The following is a 12924-nucleotide window of genomic DNA, read 5'->3' as shown; positions in this document are numbered from 1 at the left end:
ATAACAAAAATATTTAGTATGCTAAATTGAGTTGGTCTCCAGTTATGTGAAAACCTGGGGAAGGGAAACTGTTTTTTAAAATGGTTGAATAGGGGAAAAAAAAGAGGCCACAGCTCCCACACTCTCAAGTTTTCTCTGAAGAATAAAACAAAAAGAGGAGTTTCTCTTTTCTTCCACACCTTTTCATCTGCTAAATGCCCTCCAACTTTGAAAACAAAGTTTCAAAGTAGTGGTTTAAACAAACAAACAAACAGTGAATATTTACCGAAAGGTATACTCACATATATTTCCATTTTTCTATACAAGCCATAATTTAGCAGCAAGTTATGGGTCATGCGGATCCTATGAGGTTTCATGGGATGACCCTGTCCGTAATAATAATTTCCAATATCACCTAAAAGAGGAAAGAGACAAAATGAACAATACAGACAAGAGAATCTTCATGAACTATTAAAATTTATGTGTCCACCATTAGACGACATTTATCACCTAAATAAGCTTTATTTGAAATCTTAAATAATAATTTTAGATTTTTCAACTTTCAAACTGTATTAGAAAACCAAGATCCTATGCACACTTTTACATACTGATGACTCCATCAATACATTATGTTTGTTCGAAGATTAAGGCAAGCAAGCTTTTCTGATTTTTAGTTTACTGAACTTTCTTATTTAGGATTAGCCCAAATAAAATACTCTTTACTCACTTACAAAAGTTTTTGTTCCTTAGAGCGATACCTGCTTTTAGTATTTACTGGCAAATTTAGATGCTTAAGGTACATTCTCTGAGTTTCACCAGTATGACTTAAAAATTTTATAGCAAATATTGCTTCTTGGATGATTCACTGGCGTGCCAAAAATCCTTTATAGTTGGTATTATCGTGGCTACAATGTTTTATATATCCATATCACAGTCAATAAAAATTTTGGTAACTGAAATTTGGATCCTAAATAAAGTTTTGCTATGATGACATACTTATTACATTTTTCAAGGTAGTAAGGATATTTTTTCTCATTCTTCACGATTAAAAAGTTATAATTCCTAACCTATCTTTTTATGATATATTACATCCCAAGGTCTTAAAACTGACACGTAAGATTTACTTTAAATAACACCAGGGCTTCCCTGGTGGCGCAGTGGTTGAGAGCCCGCCTGCCGATGCAGGGGACACGGGTTCGTGCCCCGGTCCGGGAAGATCCCACATGCCGCGGAGCGGCTGGGCCCGTGAGCCATGGCTGCTAAGTCTGTGCGTCCGGAGCCTGTGCTCTGCAATGGGAGAGGCCCGCGTACCGCAAAAAAATAAATAAACAAAATAAAAACACCAAAATCCCAGATTTTTGTCTACCAAATTTCAACAAAATTAATACTTTAAGGTAAAGATCCAGTGTTTCTATAATAAAAAGTGTTAAGGATGCCACTTAAATATATACCATTTTTCTAATGTAATGGGCAATTTTTACAACAGCCTTTATTAGAAATTACGTTCGGTACTAATTCTAGTTTTTAAATAATCAATTCTAAAATTTTGTTAGGATAGCCAAGCTGATTTTAGTGGTTTGAAGTTAATCATTTAAACATGGGTTCATATAATAAAAACTAGGGATAAAAAATGCCATTTACTCCCCTTCTAGATCAAAAAAATCTTTCAAAATCCTGCCTAAATACACACCTTTTTTTGTTTGTTTAATGAAAACTAAGAATTCAAAACCTTTTGCTTCTCTCTTCCATATTTTTGATAACAGTCCAGGATGAACATTCACTTTTATTAACATACCCGTTTCTAATACCACTACTAATTGATTTTGTTGGTACCGCACCTCTAATTTACTTAACTCTTCATTTTCAACACAAGCTCTCTTCTGAAAACGATTCATATATACACATGGTCATTTAAAAGGAAAGTAACCTTTCTTAATCTGTACCAACAGTAAAGCTAAGACAATACAGACAAGTAGCAAAGCAGAGCTATGGGGACACTCCTCTGCATTTATCACAATTCAGTCTATGAATGCAGGAAACAAACTACCTCCCAAGCTATAAAGCTCCGCTCTACATCGTGGTAGTACACATAAAGTCCCTTGAAAGCAACCTGGTCTCAATGAATTCTTAGATGTAGAAAGCCCACTAGAGACACGAAGCATCATTGAGCTAAGGTTAATGCAAGGAAGGTATTTCTAAGTTATCATCACTACCAAAGGAGATAACGAGAGTAAGAATAAAGAAACTAATCTTCACATAACTTCCATCTGCCCCTGTGTAAGAATTATCAAGATGAAATGTCTCTAATATCTACCGTATCTTAAGATCAAATAAAATACTCTAGTTATGTACATACTGAGAATCCAGTGAAAAGTAATCACTAATCTAATAATGGGAAAGACCACAATAATCTATAGAAGGGAAAGTACAGTTGCAATTTCTCAGCAAGAGTGCTTGATAAAAAAGATGTTAGCAATAATTAACATTTATTGACAGCTTACTAGAAGGCACTATTCTAAGCACTTCATGTGTATTATCTGTTAATCTTCTCAACAACCCTATGATGTAGGTATTATTACTACTTTCCTATTTTATAATAGTGAAGATGGATGAGATGCAGACAAGTCAGGTGATATTGTCAAAGTCACAATAGCTAGCAATAGAGGAGCTAGATTCAAACTCAGGCAAGGCAACTCTGCCAATCTTCTTAAGTAGTAGCTACTGGGAAAGCAACGACACTTATAGAACCTAGAAAGAAATGGTAGGGGGAAGCCTGACAAGAAAAGGACATAATACAGAATACAAACATTTTAATAAAGACTTAAGATCTTTGTTGGGCTTCCCTGGTGGCACAGTGGTTAAGAACCTGCCTGCCAATGCAGGGCACACGGGTTCGATCCCTGGTCCGGGAAGATCCCACATGCCGCGCAACAACCAAGCCCATGCGCCGCAACTACTAAGCCTGCATGCCCCAACTACCAAGCCTGCGTGCCACAACTACTGAAGCCCGTGCACCTAGAGCCTATGCTCTTTAACAAGAGAAGCCACCGCAATGAGAAGCCTGCGTGCACACTGCAAGGAAGAGTAGCCCCCCGTCTCTGCAACTAGAGAAAGCCCATGTGCAGCAACAAAGACCCAATGCAGACAAAAATTAATTTTTTTTTAAAAAAAGAAGAATACGCACACTACTTAAATGACACATGTCCACAAGGGCAGCCAAGCTACAGATAACTGCTATTTGGCTTATGAAGAATTCTTCCAAAATGTAAGGGGGGGTCTAAAAGAACCATCCCCAACTTTTTTCCTGCTTAATCCCCTATCACAAAATTCTCTACGTGGGTGCTCTGCAGCCATCCACTTTTTCATAAAGATAAAATATGGCTTTTCTTAGTTTTAAAAACCTATGGATTTCATTCATCTGATTTAAATGGTCAGTAATGTAATCTGGGCATTTAAAATGTTACCCTGATTTTCATCAAAATAGTTTAAAATGCTTTACCAATTAAATAAGTATCCAGGAAAATTAGCTCTAAGTGGCTCCTTGAATACAACAAACTTTGTCAATGTGAAGTAATTACCAAAAAGATTTAGTTATCTGCAAAATTTTCAAAGCTGCTCACTCTTCAAGAAGCTATCAGAAGAGAAGTGGCTACTAAGGTCTACAATCTCTTTTATCTAAAGTCCTCTAAAGTCCTTGAGACTAGATACATTTCAGACTTTTTCAGATTTTATAAATGTAAAATGATAAATCTGCCAGATATTATGTGATAACCTGGAGACTGGGCAGCCTTCTGTAATCAAACATTAATATTTCTGCAGCAAAAATGTATGAATATTCAGAATAAGAGGAATAAAGATGATAAACATTAATTCAGGTTAAGCTTTTGATTCCAAATGAGTTACAAAAATTTCTTTTCACCTTTCAGATAATTTTGGACTTCAGGACTATGAAATATAAAATATACCCCTGAAGAAAAGCTGACTAAAAAATGATTCAGGAAAAAACAGAGAGCTACTGTATTATTTTTGTCTTCCAGACTAGTTAGTCCACTAGCGGCTTTAACACACTGGCCACTTCTTGAAACATTCACTCTTGGCTTCCACAATACCACGTTCCTGGACTTTACTACCACCCCACAGCCACTCCTCCACCAACCTTGAAATATCAGGGGTTTCTCAAGTTCACTCATTCACTGAACAGACCAAGAGCCTACTGTGTGCCAGGCAGGTGCTTGGGTATGTCAGTGAATCAAGAGTGCGGCCCTAAATCCTCTTCTCTGAGGAATAAGCCACCTAACTGCTCAATTCAGAAATTTAGGAGCCATCCTTTATTCAGTCATCACAAAGCCCCAACTCCATTTCCAATCCATCAACAAGTTCTATAGGTTTTACTCCCAAAAACCTCTCTTAAATATGTCCATGTCTATCAGTTTCAATTATTGTCTTGTACGTGGACCAATATATACTCAATTCTTGCTTTCAGTGTTCACATTCTATTACTCTTTACCATTCTTTCTCCACTTTCCAGAGTTCTCTCTACTTAAGAAACCTTTAATGGCTTTCTGCTTCCTGAATATTCAAGTCCAAATCTCTTACCACAAAGTCTTGTGTGGTCTGGCCCTTTACTACTTGGCCTGGCACCCTACAGTTCCCCCATGTCTTCCTCTTGGCTTCCTTCCTGTTAAGTGTACTAGGTTCTTTCTAACTACCCAGGCCTTTGAAGTTTGCAATGTCTTATGTAGGAAAACTCTTTTAAGGAGGCTGGCCCATTCTCTGCCTTCAGGCCCTCCCTTGTCCGATTTACCCTACAAAGGTCCCCTCTCTTACTATATAACAGTCTTATTTTTTTTTTCCTTAAAGACATTTTTTAAAAATTTTTTAGATTTTTATTTTACATTGGAGTATAGTTGATTCACAACACTGTGTTAGTTTCACATGTACAGCAAGGTGATTCAGTTATACATATACATATATCTATTCTTTTTCAGATTCTTTTCTCACATAGGTTATTACATAGTACTGAGCAGAGTTCCCTGGGCTATACAGTATTATACAGATTAACTATTTTATATATAGTAGTGTGTATATGTTAATCCCAAATTCCTAATTTACCCCTCCCTCGCATCTTTCCCCTTTGGTAATAACCATAAATTTGTTTCCTAAGTCTGTGAGTCTTGTTTCTGTTTTGTAAGTTCATTTGTGTCATTTTTTTAGGTTCCACATATAGTAAGTTCATTTGCATCATTTTTTTAGGTTCCACGTATAAGTGATATCATAAGATATTTGCCTTTCTCTGTCTGACTTACTTTACTTCGTATGATAATCTCTAAGTCCATCCACGTGGCCGCAAATGGCATTATTTCATTCTTTGTTATGGTTGAGTAATAGTCCATTGTATATATATGCACCACACCTTTATCCATTCCTCTGTCGCTGGAAATCTAGGTTGCTTCCATGTCTTGGCTGTTATAAACAGTGCTGCAATGAACACTGGGGTGCATGTATCCTTTTTTTTTTTAAATCAATTTATTTATGTAATTTTGGCTGCATTGGGTCTTTGTTGCTGCACACAGGCTTTCTCTAGTTGCAGTGAGCGGGAGCTACTCTTTGTTGTGGTGCGTGGGCTTCTCAATGAGGTGGCTTCTCTTGTTGCAGAGCATGGACTCTAGGCGTGCGGGCTTCAGTAGTTGTGGCGCACAGGCTTAGTTGCTCCGTGGCACGTGGGATCTTCCCAGACCAGGGCTCGAACCTGTGACCCCTGCATTGGCAGGCAGATTCTTAACCACTGTGCCATCAGGGAAGTTCTGGGGTGCATGTATCTTTTTGAATTAGAGTTATCTCCAGATATATGACCAGGAGTGAGATTGCTGGATCATATGGTAGCTCTATTTTCAGTTTTTTTTTTTTTTTTTTTTTTATGCGTTACGCGGGCCTCTCACTGTTGTGGCCTCTCCCGTTGCGGAGGACAGGCTCCGGACGCGCAGGCTCAGCGGCCATGGCTCACGGGCCCAGCCGCTCCGCGGCATGTGGGATCTTCCCAGACCGGGGCACGAACCCGTGTCCCCTGCATCGGCAGGCAGACTCCCAACCACTGCGCCACCAGGGAAGCCCTATTTTCAGTTTTTTAAGGAACCTCCACACTGTTCTCCATAGAGGCTGTACCAATTTACATCTCCTCCAACAGTATAGGAGGGTTCCCTTTTTTCCACACCCTTTCCAGCATTTACTTCTAATATGGTCTTATATTTTCTTCTTAGGACTTCAATCTTTTCTCTACCTGGCACACAGTAGGGACTTTAAGCCCATTTGATATTTCTGAACCCAAAGCTGACTTCACCCTTACACTTGAACTTTTAAATCTTATCTCATCCATGTTTCAGTGCTGTTATTATTCCCTAAGAAATAACTACCCTCCCTCCTCAATTCCAACTGTTTCCTTTAAGGATTTGTCAACACAAGCATTTAAAATTTTTGTTAATGGAAAGACATAATTACTAATACTTTTTTTTTTTTTTTGGTAGCAGAGAAACCTTTTTTTTTTTCTGTAGCAGTGGCAATAGTGCCACTTTTGGGTCACCAAAGGAAAAAAGAAAAATCTTTTAGGTACCAGATGTTGATCTCGCCTTGGACATTAAAACTAGACAATGTAGAAAAGGATTAAGTGGTGGACTGAGTCAAACAGAGATACGAATCTATTTTCATGGGGAAAATAAATAAAACGCCACTTATCCTACCTGTCTGTAACTAGAGTGGGTGTAAGAATTAGAGAGAATATTATATGAAAGTGCTCCAGCTATAAAAATATAAGGTGTTAATCATTTATTCATCAATAATGTAAAATATGTTTGTTCGTTTATTTATTTATTTATATTTAGGCTGGTGAAAGTATAGACATCAGCAAAACAGATTCTGTCCTCATGAAGTTTATATTCTAGTGGGAAGAGAGACAAAAATTAGGTGGTATAATTGATAGGGAGAAAAGCAGTAACAGGGATTAAGGTAATAGGGAAAAGCTTCTCTGAAAAGGTGAAATTTGAAGGAAGTAAATGGTAAAAAAACATCTGGGGGAAGAGAACCCAAGTATATGAAAATCTCAGTCTTATGTTCTACTATGTTTAAAGTAATGATGTGCAATTAAAACCATTGGTATTTGTGAACTGCTGCTATAATTCATTCAGCACCCTGATTTGCCTCCAAAGAAAAGGTTACCTATTTTATGGATAATAACGATTTATACTATAGCTAAGAACCCATGCAATTACATTAAAGACTACCTAGCAAAAGGCTTTGGCATCACTGTTATAAGTAAACGTCTAAGGAAATCTGTCAATAGTTGGCTGCCAAGCAGAATTCTTATAATGTGCTACAGTAAACTAGGAGTATATTGGGAGACATGATCTTGGTAACTCTTTGTACAGTGTTGAGTGCTTTTCTCTGAACCACCTGTCTCCAAATAGTTTGATGTGTCCTATCAGAGAAGGGAAAAATATAACACAGAGCAATGCATGTAATTATATAAATTATGTATATATACAACCCTATCATATTGTATATACAGTAGAAGACACTAAATGTAATTGGCCTCAAGCTTAAAAGAAAGTACTCTTAACATTTCTAGATAAAGTATTAATAATGTGAGTATTTAATCAGAGCCTAACAAAGCTTGGTTTGCTAATTACATTTAAGTACAGAATCACATCATTTTATTTTTTATTTTCTTCTCTTTTGGCCGCTCTGTGTGGTGTGTGTGATCTCAGTTCCCCGATCAGGGATAGAACCCGTGCCCCCTGCAGAGGAAGCTCAGAGCCCTAACCACCACATTGCCAGGGAATCCCCAGAAGTCGCATTATTTTAAAGCCAGAAGGGATCTAACTATATCGTTTACAGATTATTGACAATCTTGCAGTATATACTAGAAGATCAAGATTTAGATATACGTTTTTGGAAATGAGTCATGAGTCAACAGCTGCTATAAGAGAAGTAAAAACTTCTCTTACTTGTCCTCAAAGGTTTAAGAATACTTTATCCAACAGTGCCTGAAGGTTCACTTGAAACCATCATTCCATGGGCTTCCCTGGTGGTGCAGTGGTTGAGAGTCCGCCTGCCGATGCAGGGGACGCGGGTTCGTGCCCCGGTCCGGGAGGATCCCACATGCCGCGGAGCGGCTGGGCCCGTAAGCCATGGCCGCTGGGCCTGCGCGTCCAGAGCCTGTGCTCTGCAACGGGAGAGGCCACAACAGTGAGAGGCCCACGTACGGCAAAAAAAAAAAAAAAAAAAAAAAAAAGAAGAAGAAACCATCATTCCAGTGATCTAAAGGGTATTGATATTGAAGACTGTAATGTGTACGGAGAAAAGAACATACATCTTTTAGAAGCCCCTTTCATTTGCTAGACATTCTCTCTGTGTCACCAAGAGTAGTCCTAATGGTCCCAGTAAGCCTAAAGGTAGGATTCCTATGGTTACAGAATTTGCTACTTCACTCCTTTCCTCTTTATCTTTCTTCCTTCTACTTCCTTTACTAACAAGTTAAAACCAGCTATTCTAGTCTAATAGATTAAGGCCCTATTATTATTGACACCACACACTCCAAATCCAATCCATGTTGTGTATCTTAGAGTTAGTTCCCTGTGCACAAGCTGCTTTACTTGCATCCTCTTTCCTCACAATTAAAAAAAGAAAAAACTACTATCGTTACCTCTATAGGCTGACAAAATAGGGTTTTTCTGGTGATGAAAATGTAAGCTTTGGAATTAACTATGCACAGCTTAAAATACTATCACATACAAATAATTAGCATAATAATACCCCTTCAATTTAATAACCTCTGCAAAATATTTTATTAGCCCCACACCCATGAAAAGAACTCAAAGCATATTCCAAATGTAAGCAACTACAAATTCCATTCTAAAAATTAGTCAAGGAAGAGCCATAGACAAAAGACAGATAACCTAACCAGAGATACCCAAACATTCAGTTATACACCTGCTGTTGGCCATCAGATAATGCAGTTGTATGGTCCACTATAAAGTACTTAAGTCACAATCAAAGATTACTCTTCCTACCAAGTCTGCATCCCACCTTTGGGACCAGTACTTGCTCCCATTTCCTCAACAGAGGCTCATCATAGACGGGGCCAGGAACAAATAGCTGATAAAACTGCAACTTAAGTGTACCTCCTGGTTCTACGGTTCAAGCCTGGTGACAAGAAGTTTCAAGCAGCTTACTTCATCAGAGCCTATCACTGTCAACAGCAACTAACAGCTCCAGGAAGAGCCTTAGCACCAGTTACCCCAAACTTTTAAAACCTTTCTTCTCTACCCAAAGCCCTGACAATAACAATCTCTAAACCTTAGAGAAACAATGTTGTTTTAAAAATTAACTTACATACATGGTTATTTACTTTCCAATTTGGTCATGGAATGCAAGACCAGGCCAGTGACCCAAAATATGCGTGAATTCTTAAAGAATTAACTTTAAGAAATGTTAATAATTCACGTTAAAATTAAAATGTACTCCCACCTCCACCCCCCCCATGATGGCATAATTTCAAATCAATTTGTATCACACATACATGCAGTTCTCTCAAAAAATATTTTTAAAACATGGCTGTGACTACTTAGCACTAGCTACCAAATATCAAACAATTTAGATTTCTTCTGTAAGATTTTAGATTTTTCCACAAATGACACAAGTGGTTATTTTATATAAATAGGCATTAAAATGATTCATCCTTGCTAACTGGAGAGATATGATATGGCCATTTTAAAATTAAAGTCAGATTTATTCTGACCTAGTCCTGTAAGATCTTTCCACCGCTCTAAGATTTTACGATTTACAATACATTGAATGTAGTAAACAGCTTCCAAAATTTGTATCGCTTCTCACAAATCAGATAGACTTTCAGGTCTCTGAACCTAGCTTCTTTGTTAAATTTTAGAATTTCTTCTCTGGAGAGTAACCTACTAGGGACTATTTACCAAGTTAACGTCTTTGTGCAATCTGTAAAAAAGTAACCGCTCCTTTCATTGTATTTTGACTGGCCCAAGAAACGGGATTCAAGAAGACTTACTGCTCAAATTGCAAATGAGAAGAACCCCTAAAATGAAATTATCTTACTTTTATAATTTACTGTTCCACGAGTTCAAGCTTTTCTGATTATTTAGCACTTTCTGCACTGCTCCTCAAAGTTTTCCTGCACCAGGCCTCCCATCGCCTAGAAACAGCCTTCGCAAGCCAAATGCCAATGCTATCTGTCCCACACCTCCAAAGCACGGTATTTCCTGATCGAACAAAGCAACAAAGAAGTGGGTGGTAACCACCTCTCAGAGAGGCAAGCCAGAACCCATCGAGCCTGACCGACAACACAAGCAGCAACAGCTCTACGATGCCCTCCCACCGTCTTATTTCCCCTGAAGCCTGACTACCTCAAACTCGAAAACCCTCATTTTTATTGAGGAAGTGAAGCCTTTTCACTTGAATGCTGAGAAAGTGGCGCTCAAAGCACCCGGCAAACAAAGGAGAGGGATGGAGCCCACGCAAAACAGGGGTGTGAGCGCGCCTCAAGGCGCACGTGAGCCCCCACCCTCAAGGGGTACTCTCCAGCACCCACCCGGGTCGAGGGGTCCGGGGAGAGGCCGGCAGCAGAGAAAGGAGAAGACGCTCGGGCCAGCCGGGGACAGAGGGGAGCGGAGGAGGGGAGAGGAGGAATGGGGGCTCGAGGGGCGGAGCTCTCGAGGCCGTGGGGCTTTGTGTGGAGTCTGGGCCGGGGTAGCTGTTTTGACCCGGGGGGAGAAATCGGGTGCAGGCGGCCGGAGCAGGGGACCCCAAACCTCCCTCCCACGGAGAGGCGGAGGGGAGAGGCGCGAGGGAGGGCCGTCTGCTTCGCACCAGCACGAAGCCAGGGTAGGCCGGCGGCGGACGACACTGCGGGAAGGAGAGGGGCCGGACGGAAAAGTGGGACGTCCACTTAGCTCCCCGCGGAGGCTGCCAGACAGTGTCGGGTCGCGAATGGGTTAAGATGCGGCCAAACGTCGGTCCCTCCTCCTGACCCCTCAGCACCGGCGACCACTCGCGACGGCTGCCGCAGAGCCAGGTGCGGCTCCGGGCCCGGCGCCGCAGCCCTGCCCGCCCACCCACCCGCCGGCCGGCCTGCCTCTCACCATCGTAGTAGTAGCAGACTTTCTTCTTGCCGCCTCCCTGACTGTACGCCATGGGCTCCCCGGCCACCGCCGCCTCCGGCTCCTCCTCTGGCTGCTGCTGCTGCTGCTGCTGCCGCCGCGGCTCGGCGGGGAGAGAAGAGGGCTGGGGCGAAGGTGGGTGGGGGGGGGCAGTGCCGCGGGGAAAGGCAGGCCGGAGGGCCGGAGGGAGAAGAGGAGGGGAGTGCCGGGAGGGCTCGGTACCGCCCGGCCGAGTGGCCGAGAGCTCGGACCAGGGGGTGGCAGCGGCGCCAACTCGCGACACTGGGGAGGGGGAGGGGGCAGCCAAACCACCTCCGGAGGCCGAGGGGAGGTGGGGCGCGTCCACTGTGACTCCACGGGGGAGGAGGGGGCACGACTAGAGAAAGAGGCTTCTTCATTTCTGGGGAAGGAGGCCTTCCAATGATGAGCAACTTGCGCAGGGCGGGTACAAATACAGTCGGAAAACTATTTTTAAAAAGAGTCAGGCTTTCGCTCCGTAAGTAAAGAGAGCGTGGAGCCAGGTGAACGCTCCACCCCTTCGGATCTTCGCACAGTGGTTGCGCCTATCATGAGCCTGCGCAGTCGGCGCCTCCCCAACCGTAGCCGGGGCCGCCTAGACCCCCTCCGCGATGTCCCACTCCGCTCCCCTCCCCCACTGTGGCTAAGCTCCCGCCCGGGCGGACCACGTGCTCCGAGCCGGGCGGGGAGAGACCACTCTCCCACCCCTTCGACCGCATGGAACCCGCTGAGCTGCAGCCCACGACCCCTATACTGGGTCGTCGTGGATTTCATTTATTTTTTCATTTTCTGCTGATAATTGCTCGGAGGTTCTGACCTGTTAAGGGGACCTACTGCAGACATTAAGGAGTACCTGGGTTTGAATGGGCATTTGTGGAATGCATTTATGTGTTGGATAGGGTTCTGAGTGTTTGCATTAATGATGTATTTCATTGATACCTATTTGTAATAGATAACCTGTTAACTCAGTTGAGACTCCCAACAACGCTGGGATGTAAGTATTACTTCTAGTTCTTCTTTATAAATGGGGAGATTAAGGAACTTGATCCTCTCAAATGTTGATGGTCTGGAGTTTGATTTCAGTCTTTCTCCAAAATCCACACACCCTAGCTACTCCATTATGGCTGCTTCTGATAGCTGGGCACTGAAAGATTGGTGCAGAAGTTCAGAGAAAGGACTTTCAAAACTCATGGAAGTTATAAATACCTTTGTCCCTGTGTTCAACAAGTCAACAAACATCGAGCACCTACCTACTCTAAGCCAGCCACCTTGCAGGTGACTGGGGGGAGGCGGAGGCTGACAGTCCGCTACATAGAATTCTTATTCCCCTATACCATTTGCCACTTACAGTTTTCCCAAAATACACACTCTCCCTCACCCCCATTAGAAAAAAAAAAAAAAAAAAAAGGCCTTATTGAAGCAGGAATTATTCAGAGCCACTACCAAAAATATCCTCTTTATTTTGCTATTTGACTTCAGAATCCGCAAGTAGTTCATACTTAAAGCAGCAATTTTCCTGGACTTCATCCCCAAGAAATTTAGAAAAAGTCAGGGTAGCCTCCATCGCCCTCTACCCAAGTCTGTATTTTTAGCAAGCACCCCAGGTAACTGATGCAGTTGGTACAGGAACCAGAGTGAGAAACTTTGACTCAGAGGTAAAAATTGCATGGTATTGACCTTAAAAATTTTACTCTATCAAGTCCAAAATCAACTTGCTACATTCTGAGAACAGAATAAGTTAATTTAGTAG

At 41.7% G+C, this 12924-nt stretch overlaps 1 protein-coding gene across 3 annotated transcripts in view; it reads right to left on the bottom strand.

Annotated features, from left to right (window-relative positions):
- The window catches only part of HDAC2 (histone deacetylase 2), a 31477-nt gene extending 20028 nt beyond the window's left edge, over positions 1-11449 (bottom strand). For 2 of the 3 annotated variants that reach the window (XR_004352562.1, XM_032651544.1), the window contains exons 1-2: positions 11139-11434; positions 282-394 (exon numbers count right to left, since the gene is read on the bottom strand). Coding sequence is in view for 2 of the 3 variants with exons in the window: in XM_032651544.1 (XP_032507435.1) it covers positions 282-394; positions 11139-11190 (165 nt within the window). In the remaining variant the exon portion in view is untranslated. Of the gene's footprint in view, positions 1-281; positions 395-11138 lie in introns of all 3 variants that reach the window. The other variant, XM_032651543.1, reaches the window with a different exon arrangement.
- Between the last annotated feature and the right edge of the window lie 1475 nt (positions 11450-12924).

The sequence above is a fragment of the Phocoena sinus genome, chromosome 12, assembly GCF_008692025.1.
Source record: "Phocoena sinus isolate mPhoSin1 chromosome 12, mPhoSin1.pri, whole genome shotgun sequence".
NCBI lineage: Eukaryota > Metazoa > Chordata > Mammalia > Artiodactyla > Phocoenidae > Phocoena > Phocoena sinus.
This window is presented reverse-complemented; position numbering and strand designations above follow the sequence as displayed.